The 17,937-nt window shown below is 38.8% G+C and overlaps 2 protein-coding genes across 11 annotated transcripts; one reads left to right on the forward strand and one right to left on the reverse strand.

Annotated features, from left to right (window-relative positions):
- The first annotated feature begins 118 nt into the window (after window positions 1–118).
- Window positions 119–3,101, forward strand: LOC100124242 (phosphate carrier protein, mitochondrial). Of its 2 annotated transcripts, none has more exons than XM_001608106.6 (6): window positions 119–464; window positions 601–757; window positions 1,457–1,617; window positions 1,692–1,928; window positions 2,018–2,314; window positions 2,481–3,101. In XM_001608106.6, exons 2-6 carry the CDS (start codon window positions 670–672, stop codon window positions 2,706–2,708), a joined length of 1,011 nt encoding a protein of 336 aa, XP_001608156.3. In that variant the 5' UTR covers window positions 119–464; window positions 601–669; the 3' UTR covers window positions 2,709–3,101. The 2 variants fall into 2 exon arrangements, with proteins under 2 accessions (XP_001608156.3, XP_031788370.1); XM_031932510.2 differs by having other exon boundaries at window positions 408–513.
- A 1,273-nt stretch (window positions 3,102–4,374) lies between these two features.
- Window positions 4,375–17,610, reverse strand: LOC100679230 (formin-J). 9 transcript variants are annotated; one of them, XM_031932465.2, is made up of 16 exons: window positions 17,263–17,609; window positions 15,072–15,735; window positions 14,798–14,993; window positions 14,631–14,711; window positions 13,083–14,555; window positions 12,750–12,998; window positions 12,536–12,637; window positions 12,019–12,123; window positions 11,535–11,679; window positions 10,026–11,452; window positions 8,481–9,902; window positions 8,183–8,386; window positions 7,626–8,104; window positions 7,299–7,542; window positions 7,120–7,225; window positions 5,364–7,047 (listed from the first exon to the last, which is right to left on the reverse strand). In XM_031932465.2, the coding sequence occupies exons 3-16, from the start codon at window positions 14,903–14,905 to the stop codon at window positions 6,488–6,490; spliced, it is 6,705 nt and encodes a 2,234-aa protein (XP_031788325.1). In that variant the 5' UTR covers window positions 14,906–14,993; window positions 15,072–15,735; window positions 17,263–17,609; the 3' UTR covers window positions 5,364–6,487. The 9 variants fall into 9 exon arrangements, with proteins under 9 accessions (XP_008215963.3, XP_031788325.1, XP_031788323.1 ...); XM_008217741.3 differs by having other exon boundaries at window positions 4,375–7,047; window positions 8,481–11,452; XM_031932463.2 differs by having other exon boundaries at window positions 7,626–8,101; window positions 8,481–11,452; window positions 17,263–17,610.
- Window positions 17,611–17,937: the final 327 nt, after the last annotated feature.

Raw genomic sequence — 17,937 nt, forward strand, 5'->3', positions numbered from 1 at the left:
AAGCGTTTTGCCTGATGCGGGCAGCACCGCTCAATTCCCATACGTATATATATATATATATATAACTATACACCTCTCCGAGGAGCGCGCGATTCTCTCAAATCAAATTTACCCTGCGACTGCGGATGTTTCGGAATTCAAACTACTGAAAGTGAGCACGAGTCCGTCGAAGGAATCTCAACGCGGTATTATTCACCTCTCGGACTTTTTTTTCGAGTACGGCTTCAATTCATCCCTTATTGTACATTATATATTATTGTTTGCGCGAGGGGTAACGCATATATTTAGCTATATCTATATAGCTGTAGTGGAGTGCCGTGCAAAGTAGTTGTAGCCGCCGCCGCCGCCGCCGCCGCGCAGAGCAGCTGAGCAGTAGTAAAAACTGCCAGAGCAGCAGGAGAGCAGCCGCTGTTCTGAGACTGAGCACTGAGCTGCCAGAGCCCACTCTCCTTCCAGCCTCCACGGTAAGTAGGCATTGCCGCGGTAGCGCGAGTTGGGAGTTCTGTTCCAAGTGTATATATCCTAACTGACACTTCTACCCCTCTCTTTCTCTCTGTACCTCTTTTGACAACTTGCTTCAATTTTCTGGCTTTTCGGCAGATCGAACACGAGCCTCTACTACTCGCAGGCCGCGTAGTAGCAGAAAACCTGGGAAAGCCGGAAGACAAAATGTGGTCGTCGCCAATGGACGCATCCAAGACAAGCCAGGCTCTGGTCAAGGGCCGAACAATCGCCGCCGCTGACGCCCTGCCAGGCGGTAAGTTACATTATGTAACTGTCTCTTGCACACTTCTTACAATCCTTCGATTTTTTTCGAGCCGCCGCGTCACGACGAGAGCTTGTCTCCTCGTGCTTCGCGAACTGTGCTACTGCTGACGACGACCGCAATCGTGTGCGCCAAGGACTTGCGGACATCCTCGACTTGACGTGCTCGCCGGGAGTTGTGTCCATCCCGAGGCTCGAAACTCTCCGATCGCCCTTGACTTGCCAACTCGGCGCGGCCCAATGTCAAGAAATTATTGAATTAACTTGCGGCGATTTAGGCCAAAGGGAGGACACACGCGCATTGCATAATGGCGGCGGCCATTTTCTTTTTCCGCGCGCTAAAAGACCGAGATAACATTATTACTTATACTTATATGCCCCAAATACAAATACTAATATGAGGATGTTCGTCTGTCTGTGTATATGTACATACGTAAGCGAGAGCTGCTGCAATGCCCTACTGTGTAGCCTTGAAAAGTGACGCGCGAAAAGAACGTGTAAAAATAATCGGCCACGCGCGTTTCTCGCGCGCTGTCGAACCGATCGCCAAGAGGCGAGAATGAGCTCAAGGCAAGGCAAACCGCGATCTTGAACTTGTGCCAGGTAGAAAGGCATTTCACACGCGCGAATCTCCCTTACGCATTCGACTTGTCAAGATTTCCAATTCTCATGCTTGTACTTCGTTTTCCAGACAGCTGCGAATTCGGTTCCAACCACTACTTCATGCTATGCGGTCTTGGAGGTATTTTGTCTTGTGGTCTCACCCACACCATGGTCACCCCTCTAGATTTAGTCAAATGCCGTATTCAAGTCAATCCAGAAAAATACAAGTCGGTGGTCAATGGATTTCGTGTAAGTTTATTGTGACTCGTCATCGGTTATCTGCACACCATGAAAAAATCTAACTTATCTTTTACTGTACACAGGTAACCCTGGCTGAAGATGGTGCAAAAGGTCTGGCGAGAGGTTGGGCTCCAACATTCTTTGGCTATTCCGTTCAAGGAATGTTCAAGTTCGGACTCTATGAAGTCTTTAAAGTACAATATTCAAACTTGATTGGAGAAGAGTTATCTTACGAGTACAGAACTACCTTGTACCTAGTTTCCTCTGCCTCTGCTGAATTTTTTGCTGATATTGGTTTAGCACCATTTGAAGCTGCCAAGGTTAGTTCAAGTTCCTTTACTGGACAAATTGCTTATTTTTAATATTCCTTTCGCATTTTCAAATTTGTTTGCATTTTCTTGTATTTTAGGTAAAAATCCAAACCACACCCGGCTTTGCTAATACCTTACGAGAGGCTTTCCCCAAAATCAATGCTGAAGAGGGCCTTGGTGGATTCTACAAGGGGCTGGTACCCTTATGGCTTCGACAAATTCCATACACAATGATGAAGTTTGCTTGCTTTGAGCGTACTGTTGAACTTCTCTACAGTCACGTTGTACCAAAACCACGTCAAGAATGTACCAAAGGAGAGCAATTACTTGTTACATTTGCTGCTGGTTATATTGCTGGTGTCTTCTGCGCTGTTGTATCACATCCTGCTGATTCGGTAAAAATCATCTAGTCTTGTATTATTAAAGAATTTAGATTTATCTCCTATTTTCTCAAGTTCCTTGTCAATTCAATAATGAACTTACATTTTTCCCTTTGAGGTCTTCACAATATACTTGATTTCATTGTTTATTAATCCTGATACTTTTTTTCTTTCCTATTAGGTTGTATCTAAACTAAATCAAGAAAAAGGAGCGAGTGCCGTTGATGTATTGAAGAAATTAGGTTTTGGTGGTGTATGGAAGGGTCTGGCACCTAGGATTGTCATGATTGGTACTCTCACTGCTGCTCAATGGTTTATTTATGATGCTGTTAAGGTATGGCTGCGTATGCCACGTCCTCCACCACCAGAAATGCCAGAATCTCTGAAGAAGAAATACGGATTAGCTTAAGGATCGTACGTTTCTAACAAATGCGTCAACTGATCACAACTCTAGAAGAAGAAAAAAAGATTAGACCAATTCTGTTACCCTCCCAAGATAAAAAAACAATTTTAAAATAAAACATACTGAAAAAACTCGGGAAACCGATGCTAGCCCGTTTCACATAATTTGTTTTATATTATCGGTTTTAATTACATCAAGTAAGTGATTTTTGTAATTTTGGGAAGGTGATCAATTTTCATGATGCTGCAATGATTACTTATCTATTGTTAGCACATACATCTTGGTACTAAATAAAACGGATTAGTACGCTTCCAACTTGTTCATTGTGCGACAACATAAGAGGATGTAAATAGAACAATCGCTATAAATAAATGATCAGGTTACACCACTGTTCAACAATTTTTTCCTTTTTTTCAATAACCCTTGAAATTACTTGCTGTTAAACTAAATTTTTTTTAGTTGCTTGATGGTAGGTTTTTAAGCATAAAAACGCATAGATCAAATTAGTATTTTATTAGAAAATTATTTTTTCTTATTTTAAATCTAATATACAGACGAAATAACTCGTGTTTTTAATAGTACAATAATAATACTTATTATTACATGTACCTAACATTATTCATCGCAACAATAATTATTAAGAACAATTAAATAATAATAGTAGGAGAATAGTTTTACAATAGGTGAACACTCTATCATTTATCAGTTTCTTATGACCTATGTATAATCTAGAAATATTGAAAGAAATTGGCTTTGAAAAAAAATCGTGCTCTAGTTTACCAACGTCTTGAAATAAATCCAAGTTTCTGATTATCAAAAACTTATGTTTTTCAAATAAAATTATTTTTATTTATTCTCCAAGAGATACTCTTGGAAATTTGCTTTTTGTGTTTATAAAAAACAATTAGTTAAAGAAACACAGTACTATACCGACAGTACTAGAGTTTCAAAATTTAACTATTTGCTCTAATGATCGAAACACTGTCGTTTTCTTTTTTATATTTTACAATTATGATGATCATTATTACATATCACACCAATAAAGTTTGTATTACTTTGTATGTTATGCATGATCGTACGGAATGAAGTAATTTCAATAACTATTAAATGCAAGCACCTTTATAGAAAAATTTGTTTACAAAGCACTCCACCTCATTAAGTGAAAAATGACATTTATTGTTAAAAGGGTAAAATAAATATTTTACTGTTATTTACAAATTTATTTAACATTCTTTCGGTATTAAAAATCATGTTTATATTGATTTTTACTTTGCGATTGAGAGGAAAGAAAAATGAGAATCACATTTCTTTTTGTTAAATACAAAAATAGTACCTACGGTTTTTTATGACAACATATGCAATAAAATTATCGAAAAAGAGAACTTTATCAGTTGCTTTATGTTCCTAAAAAGATACACATGAAACGTTACATTGTTATTATTTTCAACATGTATCTAAAAAAATTTGTACTTGATAATATGAATTTCCTACTTCTCATAGGTTGTACAAGGGTTTTGTCTAGACGTCTTTAATCTTAGTTTCCTTGATAGTTGCGCGATGCACTACAAAGTGAAAGTATTATACGAATAGATTATAATTTTGTTAGGAGTTGAATCATGTTTATATCATACCGACTCTGTACAAGGGCCACTCTAAGCTGTATAATGATTCAGGTACTTTTAGCTATGAAAATTTGTTTTGTCAGATGTACACAACGGATTGAGACACAAAAGTTAAGTCAAATTTGCGGTATTCTTTTGATATTTATTCGCTTGATTTCTTGCTACAAGACGTTTGTACCGCGTAAAACGTATCGATTCGCATTGGAATATGTACGGATTAAAAGTATTTTGTTTTCATTATCATAAATAGTAGAAATGCAATGTACGAATGAGAAATAAAATACCGCAATATCTTGTGCAACAAGAATAGGATAACAGTATCGGTCAAATTGTTTTGCATCTAATAGGAACATAACAGCCTTGTCAAGTAATTTGAATTATATACCGTTCGATTATGCAGTTATTCACAATTTATCGATTGACGCTTTTGTAAAACATCACCAAAAAGTGCGAGAATCGATTTTGCAATTGTGTTTCTGATATAAAATCAATGAATGGATAAGCCTAAATTGACTGAGTGTATGCGTTTGCGTAGGCGAAACAAATGAAGCCTGTTAAGTAAAATGGTTGAGAGGAACTAAAGTACTATTTTTACAGTCAAATTTTTCGCATTTAGAAAGTAATAAGTCACACCGCCTTCGAGAGAGTAATTAAATATTATGTACAAATGAACGGTACTCATTTCTTAATTACATCAAGTATTTTGCATTTCATTATCGGTATATACGTCAGTCTTGCTCAAGTTTTATTTTTATTTAGCAGAATATTCTTTGTACACTGTGTACATCGAGGGCTGAGCCAAGCGTGAGTGTGCGCATCGTTTGCTCACCGGCTACCCTGCCTTTATCTCTGCCTACTAGCTCTTAGAAAATAAACCTTCAATCATTCGAAACTTACTAGGTCCAGTATAAATCACACGCGATAAACGCTTATTCGATTAAAAACTTATCAACTCCAAGCGATCATTAATGCGCTAGAGTGACACAATAATTTACATTTAAAATAATTGTAATAAATAAATTCTCGCGAACCCGCTTAATAAACCTTGATTGAAAGTTTTATTAAAACTATAAAGAGTATCCTTTCACCGCACACGTATTTTCTGCAAACGTTACTTTCAAAATTAATCTACTAAATGAAAACGTTTATCTAACAAGACGCTTAAACCACTCGAGAACTTGTAAATTATCTTTTGCAAAACTTGAGATTTTTATAGACTCCTTAACTCATGTTATTGATATACCAGACTAAACTTGAAAAATATTTAATAAAATATAAAATCAAGCCAATATGCTTTATAAATTGATGTTTGAAAAAAAATTAATGGAAATGTTGACCTTTAATAATTTTAAAATGATGGCAGCTTCAAATATCAATCTATTGTATATGTGCAATACTAAATGTTGATATAAAAAATTTTCAAGAATGAGTTATGTTCTTCGACTAGTTTAATTTGTCTTGTTCTCCCATTTTTCTTAACCAACGCAGTTTCACAATATTCTAATGATCTCTAACTTTTCTCACTCTGCAGCACTTGATGCCGGTCTTTATTCTAATTTCCCGGAAATTGTTCAAGTGCGTTAGAAAAAATGTACAATTATAGCAGTTTACAATTATTCTGAGAATGAATCTCGATAACAATAATGGTAAATTATATAATAATAATAATAGTCGTAATCATAATAATCTAATATGATAATACACATTAAAAACATATGTACAATTCACCAATTCATCTGTACTTGTCGTAGCAAGTATTGGTATTCTGCTTTAAATATGCATTTTACGTTACATACTAATGTGATGTGACTTATTTGGAATAAATGATTCTTAAATATATAAAATTTTACAAAATTACATTACAAAGTAGTCGAAGAAAATATTCGAGTTGATTATTTAGCTATCTAATCACATGAATAGCTGCTAAAATAAAGGCCATTGTACAAAAGAAGGCCTTGCGCGACGCGGGGACTGCGCTATTTGCTATTTATCAAGCTGTATTACAGGTCGGCATCATTAAAAAAGAGAATCTATATTGATGCATGAAATGTGCCCCTTGCTTGGGCAGCTTGAACTTATCCAAGAATAAGGAGCGAGACGCACGAGGTGGAAGGCGCAAGGCCCAGATAGAGATCGACTTTAATAAACTTTACTAGAGGAGGGTCACGAGCCCATTATACTACGTACTGCTTGGTCGAGTAGCTTATCATTTGCCTCAGCTTGAGTACTCTGGCTGTTACCCGCCGTTTGTGGCCGCTTCTTTAGACTAAGAATGCTGTCAATGGCCGACTGTACCTGAGCCGTTATATCGTCGTTATCCTCAGGATTCGAATTACGCTCGCTAGATTGTGCCCGAGCAGGGCACTGGGCCTGTGCATATAGAGCAAGTCCGTCAAGGCTTTCTGTATCCTCGAGCAGGTCGCGCTCCAGCTCAGAGGCACTTGCCTCGCTATTTTCTAAACGGTTTTCGCCATTAGCACGTGCCCTGCTCGACTTACGAGAACACTTTCCGGCCAGCCCCAACTCCGTCGACGTGTATACGCCTAGTTCTTTTTGAATTTCTAACCATTCGTCGTAGTCGGCGGATTTGCCTACGCCTACGCCTACCTCCATCCCAAGCTCAAGTTTAACTTCAGCTGAGCCTTCCTTACTCATCATTTCTACTTCAGGCATATCCGTGTCTTCTGAAAGCGGCTCGAGTTTTGGCACCAACAGCTTCTCATCTGAAAAATTACCGATTTTTTTTAAACGTGTGTCTTTTAATATCTAAAAATGATTCACTGTTGACCACATACCGACTAACACCTTGGCCTCTTGCTCACGCAACCTATTCAAAGTAACTTGCTCTTCATTTACGATCATTCGGTCGATCATCATAAGTTCGGATGTCCTCGTCTCACGCTAAAATCAAGCAAAATAATTAGTTTTAGTTATGATTATTTTATTTTTTACATATCATTTCATAACAACTTACCATGCTTTCCATTATTAAAAGGTAAGTGTACTTATTCATCATAGAATTAAATTTGCTCAATAAATGCTTTGCCGTTTCTTCAAAAATTTCGTCAGCTTTTTCCAAATCCTTTGAACTGAGCACTTGCTCGTTAAAACAGTGATATCTTACAAGGCGTTTACAAGCATCACGCTTACTTTGAAAAGGCGTATTTACGTCAGGATTCGTTGCACCATTTTGATCAATTTTTAATTGCTGCTCGAATCTAGGAGGAAAAAAATTTTATGTTGAATGAAAATTTGTTTCAACACTTAGGTGCGCACGAACCATTTCTATCGCAATACTTACAGATCAGTTCGATTCACTTGGCGGAGTGATACAGGACTAGAACTCGATGTTCTTTTGACACCCTGTCTTGGACTTGTTGACGTCGTCGACGGATTATCGGGACTCAATAATTTGTTCTGGGTATTCTGAAATGTTTTACTACCGGCCATTCGAGGAGACACCACCTGGCCTGCAGGTGAGGCATTTTGAGCTTGAATCTGAACGGGAGAGTTAAACTCTTGTTTTATAACAGGACTCGTCGTTGCTGGAATACAAGGTTTAACGTCTACAACATCGCCTTGGCATTGTAACGTTTGTTGTTGAGATTCCAAAATTTCTCTAGGGCCGCCGAAATTTTCTGCATTAGAGCTGGACGGAACAGACATTTGGCAACTTGTAGTAGTAGATTCAACCTCAGCGTCAATCTGTGTTTGAGATTGAACTTGCTGCTGTTGCTGGATTTGTTTCATTGGAATTACTGACTTTGCGTTCTGGTCCTGCTAAATGAAAAAAACAAAATATAAAATTTCAAGTTGTGTTCTGCAACAGATGTTTTTGAATATTCGCGATGAACTTACTGCAATATTTGATAAATATATGCTACTAGACGATGATGTAGTTACATTAATATTTTGACATGTCGCTGCTGTTGTCGTCGTCGTAGGACTTGCTAATGAAGTCTGAGTTTGAACCGTTGATGTTTGACTTTTAGACAAGGTTTGAGCAACACTACCTAAAGTCGTCGAGGATACTACGTTTACGCTGATTGTGGTTTCGGACTCCTGTTAAAATAAAAAAAAAATACATGTATAAATTTCAAGTTTTTTTGTTCGAAAAATAGTAATAAAATTTGGGCAGCTAGAATCAGAAACTTACACTTGTAACAGGATGCGAAGTACTGCTAATGACTTTACCACTGGCTAATATTCGTGCTTGCTCTTGATACAATTTAGCTAAAATGACTTGGTCTGTCTGAGAATTGCTTTTCCGCGCAAGTATAGTTCGAATTTGAGCCTGATTGCTAGTGAGCAGTTGTTGTTTTTGGGAGCTTAATTGTATAGTCTGTACCCTTTGAACAACTTGACCACTTGGTAAAATAGGCACTTGACAAGTGGGAGATGCAGAAGTTAAAGGTCCATTGACAGCAGGGACAAGCTGTGGAGAATCGTTTTTGTTACTGCTGTCAACCGCCGTGGACTGTGCGAGGAAATTGAGCATTTTATTCGAAGTTTCCAACTTTTGTTGAGAAGTTACGTTCGTCGTCGTCGTAGTCGATGTCGTAACTGAAGCTGTACTACTAACAATCATAGAACGAGAAACATTAACATTTTTTCCCGTTTGCTGTTGCGTCACAGTCACTATTTTTGTTCGTTTCACTATCTTGGCCTTTTTAGGAGCACAACTTTGGTTAACACTCTGATTTCCAGTTTGGTTTATAGCTGTACTGTTTGCAAGATTTCGAATTTGCTGTTGATTTAAATTATCAATAAATTGGCTTGGGAATCCTGAATTTTGAATTTGAATTTGCTGTGGCATTTGAGACGGGGCGGCTTGAACTACAATATTTTGAATATTATTTTGAATTGTTGGCGCACCACCGGAACTATTCACTATTATCTGGCTAGTCGGAGTGTTAATCTGAACTTCTTGCAAATTTGAATTACTAGAATCTGGATCACCAATCACAATTTTTTGAGTTTGATTTTGTTGTTGTGCTTGTGCCTGAGCCTGAGCCTGTGCCTGTGCCTGTGCCTGTGCCTGTGCCTGAGCCTGAGCCTGTGCCTGGGCCTGAGCATGTGCTTGCACTTGCGCTTGTACAGCTTGAGCTTGTGCCTGAGCCTGAGCTTGGGCTTGTGCCTGAGCTTGAGCTTGAGCATTTATCTGACCTGATAGCAGCTGTTGCAGTAGCTGTTGGCTAATTACTTGCATTTGTCCATTGGCATTCGCAATCAACAATTGATCATTTGGATTTAAATTGCTCAAAGCATTCATTATTTCAGGAGTTATTTTTGGTGCACTATTCAAAATTGCAGCTGCAGAAGAATTTATATGGCACAAGTTGTCGGCCTCGACTTTTGTCTGTTCCTGTTGCTGCTGCTGCTGTTGCTGTAATTGTTGCTGTTGTTGTTGCTGCTGCTGCAGCTGTTGTTGTTGTTGTTGTGACGGGCACGGTGAATTTGAAATAACAATGTTTGTTTGAAGATTTTGTAGTTCATATGTTTGATTATTGGCTGAACTTGTATTAATAGTTTTTCCTTTTTGTTGTCTGGCATTATTTAGATTTCCTTGTAACTGTTGCTGTTGAGAAAGTAGTAAATCGTTTTGAAATTGCAAATTATGTTCTAATGATGGGATATTACTGCCAATATTTTGTTGAACAAAGTTAATAGTATGCTGTTGAGGTTGTTGGGCATTACTAACCATAGATTCAATTTTGATGCCATCCATGGTTCCCTGTTGTAAATGAGTAGAGTCAACATTTGGTTGCAAACTCTGCTCAAACATATGCTGTACATTTTGAGACTGACTGATGTTTTGATAAACAGTTGTATTTTGTGGGACAATTGTGCCATCTTCTTGGATACTTATTTGTTGGAGCTGATTTTGGTTGTTTTTAATTAATTGAACGTTACGTTGAACTGGCGCGCAGCTTGCTACGGGCTTTATTGACCGAACAACAATTTGCTTATCAAGATTTTGCGGTTGATTTATATTAACAGAACTATTCCGAACTTTCGATGTTTGAACAGAATTAATAGTTCTTATCTGATTTGACCCTGGTGATCGAGATGGTTGCACAGTAGTTTTTTGACAGGTCGTAGTTTTGATATCAACCATTGTTTGTTTTTTGGCGTCGAAAACTTTTTTAGTAACAACATTTTTCGTTGAAGTACCCACGTTTTGTGCCGAGATGTTAACATTAGAGGGTAAACTTGGAGATACCGGTGGTAATACCGCTTGAGTATTTTGTGTTATGCCAGAAACATTGAAATTCTGCAGATTACTGGAACCTGAAGAATTGACATGTACTTGCTGGGGAGTAATTATTGTTGTCGTTCCCTGTGTATTTGTCGAACTTGAAAGAGGTGGTCCTGCGGTCGATAATGTGCTTGGAACTGGTGATTTTGAAAACTTTTGTTTATTGTTAGTAGTGTTTGGCGATGTTTGCTGCACTACTGCTGACTGGGCTTGCAACAGTTGAGAAATTATTTGAGAGTTTTGACTACCACCTTGCGTCAGAGTTCTCATCAGAGCGTGACTAATTTCTGATTGATTCACTTCAGGTGAATGATGCAAAACTATACGTCCTTCTTCATCAACGGCCAATCGCAGTTCTCCGGAAATAGTACTTTGTACAGGTATTTGAAGCTGTTTTACCAAATGGTTATAATTCAACTGTTCTGTTTTCGGTTGACAAGATGTGGTTGAAAGTACATTTGTGGGAGTACTTGAAACAGGTATTTGCATAACATTTTGTTGAGTTGAGGTATTAGGCATAGTAATGACTGGAGGATTTGGCACTGGATTCATATCTATTTGAGAACTTGGAGGAGCTTCACTTTCTGATGTAAGTTCAGTGTCAAAAATGTCATCATCGTCACCAATGCCTGATATTTTCATTATGCTAGCAAGATCAAGCTTAGGTGCTTCTTCTTCCTTTTTCTTCGCTTTTTTCTTTTTCTTCGCTTTTTTCTTTGGAGGAGGTAACAAACTCTGATCAATAAGAGTTTGTGAATTTTGAACATTTCCAGTTGTATTAATGGCAGCAGTAGGTTGTGTGATTTGTGGTTGTGAATTTTGTACCATTGTATTTTGAATCACTATTGAACCGTTGTTGCTTGAGTTGGCTGAGCAAACAAAAGGAAAACAAATTCATAAAAAATTATAAAAATTTATTGTACTACTGAACATACTTTAAAAGCTACTTACTTGGAACTGGACTAGAAGGTGTATGCCTAATAACAGGAGGTGCTGGAGATGAAAAACCATTGGGAACAGCAAAAAAAGTTGGTGCAAGACCTTGTAGTTGAACTCCCTGTGCTGTGACAACCCTCACTAGTTGTTGTTGCGTTAGCTGCAATATTTAAATAGAGCGTTGATAATCGTGATTTATTTTTCTTTTATGAATTTTGGTTGATTTTATAAATAGTAAGAGCCAAAGTTTGTATAATTATGTAAAAAAAATTACAAAACGGCATTATACTAACCTTTAGTCAACATAAATCATAGAAACTTATATGTTTTTATAAACTTTTGAATTAAAGCATACAGAAGCACATGAAAAGCTTTATGATACTTCTTTTTGTGTCAAGTTTTGAATTTTGAATTGATTTTGAATAAATGACGTGAAATGTGTAAAATAAATTGCTTGAGAATTGTTATGACTGAATGTGCGAATGGATGAAACCATCACCTGTGCGGTATGTGTTTGCTGTTGAGCATTTGTTGGAGCTCTGAGAATCAGTTGAACCCCACCAGGCTGCTGCTGCACTATAACTGGTCCAGTTGATGGCAAAACCTATATACCAAAGCCATTAAAAAAAACATATAGATGCCCCCTTATTAAATCTCTACATGCCATCTTTTTTATGAAGTAGATGAAACTGGATCAAAATAGATCAATAAATGACGAACAATAACGGAAAGTGAAATTATTATTGAATTATAAATGTTATGTAATTATCATGATAATGTAAAATTGAAAAAAAAAATTAATGAATGTTAATCTTAAAAAAATAATTAATGATTATTTCTTGTTAACTAGCGCTTGATTTAAAATATAATAATTTCCTAATTTAAAGCTGTGCATATTCTAAATTTAACAATCTAGAGTGGAGCGTGTCAAGTAGTATTAAAATTTCTTTTGAAAAATATAGCAAGCAGAGTATCTTGAACATGCAATAATTTGTTACAAGTCAGAAAATATTAACCTGATTTAGTAGAAGACCCGAAGCTGTTGGAATCATGGTAGCTGTTTGTGTATTTGGTTGTGGACCAGCTAAAACCAGCTGAGGTTGTGATTGCTGAGTTACCTGCGCGAGCAAAATACACATATCATTATTTATTTATTTAACGTAATGTTTTATTTGACGAAAAATTAAAAAAATCTTCGCTGCACAATGCGTGCTATCTTCTCTATTTTACCTGATTGGTTATAGAAGTTGTAACTCGTTGTTTCTGTTGACCCACATTTGTTTGTTGCAATGGAGGTTTTGGTAATATTTGTGGTGGCTGTTTACTTGGTTTCGCTGAAGATGCGATTTGTATTTGTTGATTACCAAAAAGATGAGTTCTTGTAACTAGTTGAGGAGCTTGCTGGTATCCTTGAGGAGTGCCATGAATAATTTGCAAAACTTGCATTCCTTGTTGTAAAATTGGAGTGTTGGGTCTCACCTAGTGGACAACAAAATTTGACATATTTACTCCATCTAAAGCGTTTGGTGCTCAAGTAATACCATCATAATATAAAAAACTTACAACTGGTGGTCCTGGACTACCTCCTGGTGCAGGACTCTTATTACTCAAATTTGAACCAGCACCTAAATGATGAGGGCTTTTAGCAGGAGGATAAGGACTGGGTACTGGACTCTGTATTTGACCAACACTAATGGGACTTTGCATGGGGCTCTGCAACTGCATGCCAAAATTGGCATTAGATGTTGCAGTAGATACTGGACTGGGACTATTTCTAGATTGAACAGAGTTAGATGCAGGACTCCGAAGCAACAGTCTATTTGGACTTGGACTTGGAGTTGGTGGAGCAATATTAGATGCTGGGCTTTTCATTGGTATAGAAAATGGACTACTGGGTGAAGTGCTGGCTTGATTTTGAATACCCTGCATTGTTTTTATACTAGAAATAATTGAATTTGAGGGTTGATTGGTCAGGCCACTAGTCGATTGATTAATGTTCTGATTTGGAAATTGTCGATATCCAGTATTAATAGGAGCATTTGGATTGGAATCATTTGTACTGACGTGCGACGTTATGATGTTAGGCATATTAGAACTCATAATGCCAAACTGAGCGACATTTATTTGTTGATTAGTATTTGATCCATGAGCAGTGTTGGTAGTTGTGGCAAGAATTGGTCCACTGCTGGTGTTAGTATAAATACTACTAACGCTTGGTAAAGATCCAGTGTTGCTGGACTGTACAGTTGAAGTTATATTGCTTTGGCTCTGTGAAATGGCAGAACTCACAACGTTTGCAATACTTGAACCAACAATATGAGGGGCAATACTTTGTATGCTTTGAATAGCTTGAAAAGGAAATTGTGCATTACTATTTGAAGAGTTAAAATTGGAAATAGTATTCAAGGGCCTATTCACACTTTGTTGAGTCAAAGTTGAATTTATATTTGTAGATAAATTTGTAGAGTTCAAAGTAGATGAAACAGAGTTTGGTGTATTTAGATTTGGATTGATAGTGGCAAGATTTTGATTTATTGTGGTTGTACTTAAGCTCGTTAAATTTGGATTGACACTGCCAAGTCCTGCACTGATATTAGAGAGTCCAGAATTAATACTGGTCGAATTTAATGTACCTAGTCTATTAATGCCTGAACTCATGCCAGTTAGATCTTGTCCAAGATTTGACAGTCCATTATTAATACTGTCTGATGGCAAATTGGAATTTAAATTTGTGCCAAGAGCACTTAATTGATTTATACTAGGGTTTATTGCAGTTAGGCCCGAGTTTATGCCAGGAAGGCTTAAATTGAGTAAAGGGTTTGACGTCGTTATGGCATTTGAAGTTAAAGATGTGAGACTGGTATTTAATAATGATAATGGCAATCCCATATTAAGGCCAACCCCAAAAGTGGGGGTGGCCGGGGGTAGGCCCATACCAGTCCCAGATGAATTAATGGGACCTTGATTTAATTGATTCAGTTGGTTCACGTAGAGTATGTGATTTCCTGTTGTAGAGCCATTTGTCTGCTCTTGATTCTGTGAAAATAAAGCAAAATTCTTTTATCAACTGTTTCACAATAATTGGTGATGTTTATAATGAATGATCCTTACACCACCAGATGATTGCTGCAGAGTAAACGTTACAGATTGAGGTCCTGAATTTTGAGTTTGAAGCTGTTGCAACTGATGCAGCTGTAAAAAATGTTAGTAGTCAAACAATGATACAGTTGCTATCATTCATCAAACTAGATACATTCAAGTTTTGATATTTCACATACTTGTTGTTGTGTAAGAACTGCAACAGGGTTGTTGCTGCGATGTGTGGTTGGGGATGTTGTAGAGGATACAGAGTCCCCAAGGAGAGGGCGTGACTGAGGCTGCTGCATGCCCACGCAGCACCTCGAAACTCTGGGTAGCGTTTAGCTACCTAATAGTTCCCTTATTTAATCTTTCAACTTTTCAAAGTATATATATCTAATGATGGAAAGATAAGACATATGTAAAAAGCAATTGCAGCATTGTTGATGACAAATGCAACAAAAGCCAACTAACCTCGAAAGGTAATGTTCCTCAGATACTGATGAATTTCAATGTTGGCGTTTCGACGCCACTCAACGCGTTTACGTCCAAGATTGCCTGTTCCTGACATGCATGTAGTTTCTGTTGATTCTTCCACTGGCGAATGTATTTTAACAAGCATTCCCTTGTCAGATCACTTGTGCACAGACTCTGGTGAAATTTTCTTATTTCACCAACACTTCCACATCAGCTGCACAAACTTGTTCAACATCTTCTCTGAACTACATTATCCATTGAAGAACAGGTAAACTATCGAGTAATGTTTATGCTCTGATTTATCGTTCAAGTGCATTTGCTTATAAACTTCACCCATTTATAAATAATATTGATGGTGAACAAAAATCATTCAAAAAGTACACAGTTGCGATGCTTCATTTTTGCTCATTAGTTAAATTCCAAGTATTACTTGCTTAGTCCATGGTGCTTGATAATTTACAACATAGCATTACTAAAAACCATCGATGTTTCTACAAGCTATCCCAGATCAAGAAGCCAAAAGTAATTGGCTGGCATTGTACATGTAAGTAGTCGAAACACAGAACTCACAAGCATCTCATTGTGGATTGGAATCTTGGCACATAGGGGAAATGTAGCCAAGCTGTCTTTGCTGTTCCAGTGCAGACGAAACGCAGCCGTTCTGAAAAATGAAAGAACAAACATCAAGATGAGTTAAACGAATCGGCCAAAGGAACGACAGCAGCAAGAGCAGCTGGAACTGATGGAGAAAGCGCGACATACAGTCCGGAGTCGAGGGAATTTGAGGTTAGAAGCCGTAGCGCGCAAACAATCGCGCAAGCAGAAAGAAGCTGTATCAATCTCGCGGACGGGCTTCTCGCAGTTTTGACAGAAAAATAGTACCTCGCTTCTCAGTTCAGTTTGTGCAGGTTCTCGCAAAAGTAAGGCGATTCGAATGTTGGACAGGATGGAAATTCGAGTGGTCTGGCCAAACAGACCGAAGCTCGCACTATACTCGGCTGCTCGTGCGCGTATCACAGGGAGTCACTTGTACACCTATTACCTAAGCTAAGTATACACACCAGCAGCAGTAGCAGCAGGCTGTAAGGACCACTAGGACTAAATGTATAACAGACGCGCGGACGCTTGCTCTCTCTCTCTCTCTCTCTCACTCTCTCTCTCGCGCGCGCGCGCGCAAGCCTCAAGAGGCTTCTCAACTCAACGCACGTTGAATTAGAAGCACATCAGCCTATACTTACTCGAGCTACAGAATGCTGAGTACTCCGTGCAGTCACGGTACCTAATGCACTCGTCTTTCCGAACTCGCGCTCGGTCGCCTTCAATGACAATACATGTAATGTTTACAAATGTACCGTAGCGTTTACGCGCGTTTGTTGTGTCGAGTAGCGAGCGTCGTTAAAATAGGCACATACATATCGCGAATATATGTACGGATACGTTTTACACACAACAAAGCCCGCACAAAGTCGCTTGAACACACTGGCTAATCTGCAGAGTGCGTACGGGGAGGTGTGTTGGGGGAGGGGGTAGGGGGGCACAGGGGGTAGGAAGTCGGCGAGAGGGAGGGAAAGAGAGACGAGAAACTAGCGCCACCACAGCAGCAGCGGTACGGAATAGAGAGAGAGAGAGAGAGAGAGAAAGGTGACAAGGCGTAAACAAAAGAAAAGGTAGATAGGTGGCATAGGTAGGCAGAGCGAGCGAGAGAGAGATATAGAGAAGGAGAGCGGCGGGATGCATTGGAAGGATTGGATCTGGATTCTATGCGATGGCGACGAGGACGATGCACTCGTATGTAGGTACTAGCGATGCGTTGTTGCAGCTGCTCGTGTATATAGGTATATATAGGTATCGTACCGCGGCGGCGGCGGCAGAGACAAGCAAGGCACAAAATACGCCAAAAGAGAGCGCCGCGATTTGCGAGCGAGAGACCCGATAGAGAGAGAGGGAGAGAGAGAGAGAGAGCGCGAGAGAGGAGAGAGAGACCGAAAATGAGAGCCAAGGCCGCGAGTGTGCTTATATTCGGAGACTAGGATGGGTTCGCATATCGCAATGTGCTTTAGGTCGGCTCGGTTCGCTGCTGCTGGCTGCATCGGGATATAAGCACTTCCCGAGCCGCCGATTACTATTTGCTGATGCTGCTGCTGCTGCTCTGCTGCTCTGCTGCTCCGCCGTTAAAGGCACAACCTACCGACTTCACAATGATCCGATCAACGTCTTCCTGGGGCTGAAGGATGCTGACTTGAGTTGCGACTTCACACTCGCGTCTAGACTTCCGATTGGGTTACGTTCCGATCCCGAAACACCAAGCTTATGCACTCAACTTGTAACTCGTGGAAAGATAATAATGTGTACCCGATAGTAAACGCGTTTCTCTCTCTCGCGTAAGCTGGCAACGGCCATCACAAACTTGTCATTGTTGCCATTAGCACGGCCCATAAAGTTCCCGCAAAATGCAATGGCGCCAATGGCAAATTGTAATATCTCGATATTTTAGCCAGCCAACCAACCGACTGTTGGTGTCGTCGCTGGGCGCTACTTGATTTGGCGGAATATCGCGTCGGCGGCCGATGCGAGCGCTGTACGCACACAATTCATGCCTGCATGTGTCAAACTGCGATACTGATGCTGACTCTATTGACCGTGTCACTTATTGTGTCATTAACTGCAGGGCTCCAACTTTAAAATTCATTCATACGGACATATAACATCATTACGTCATAACTTTATTATACAATCTCTTGATAGATGCAGCACATGTAAGACTCAAGTGTCCGTTTTTATATATATTTTTTTTAACTTCAATTTTCCATTCGTTTTAGATACAAGTTAAAAAAAAAGATTTAATCGATTTAACGAGTTTTTT

The sequence above is a fragment of the Nasonia vitripennis genome, chromosome 5, assembly GCF_009193385.2.
Source record: "Nasonia vitripennis strain AsymCx chromosome 5, Nvit_psr_1.1, whole genome shotgun sequence".
Taxonomy (NCBI): Eukaryota; Metazoa; Arthropoda; class Insecta; order Hymenoptera; family Pteromalidae; genus Nasonia; species Nasonia vitripennis.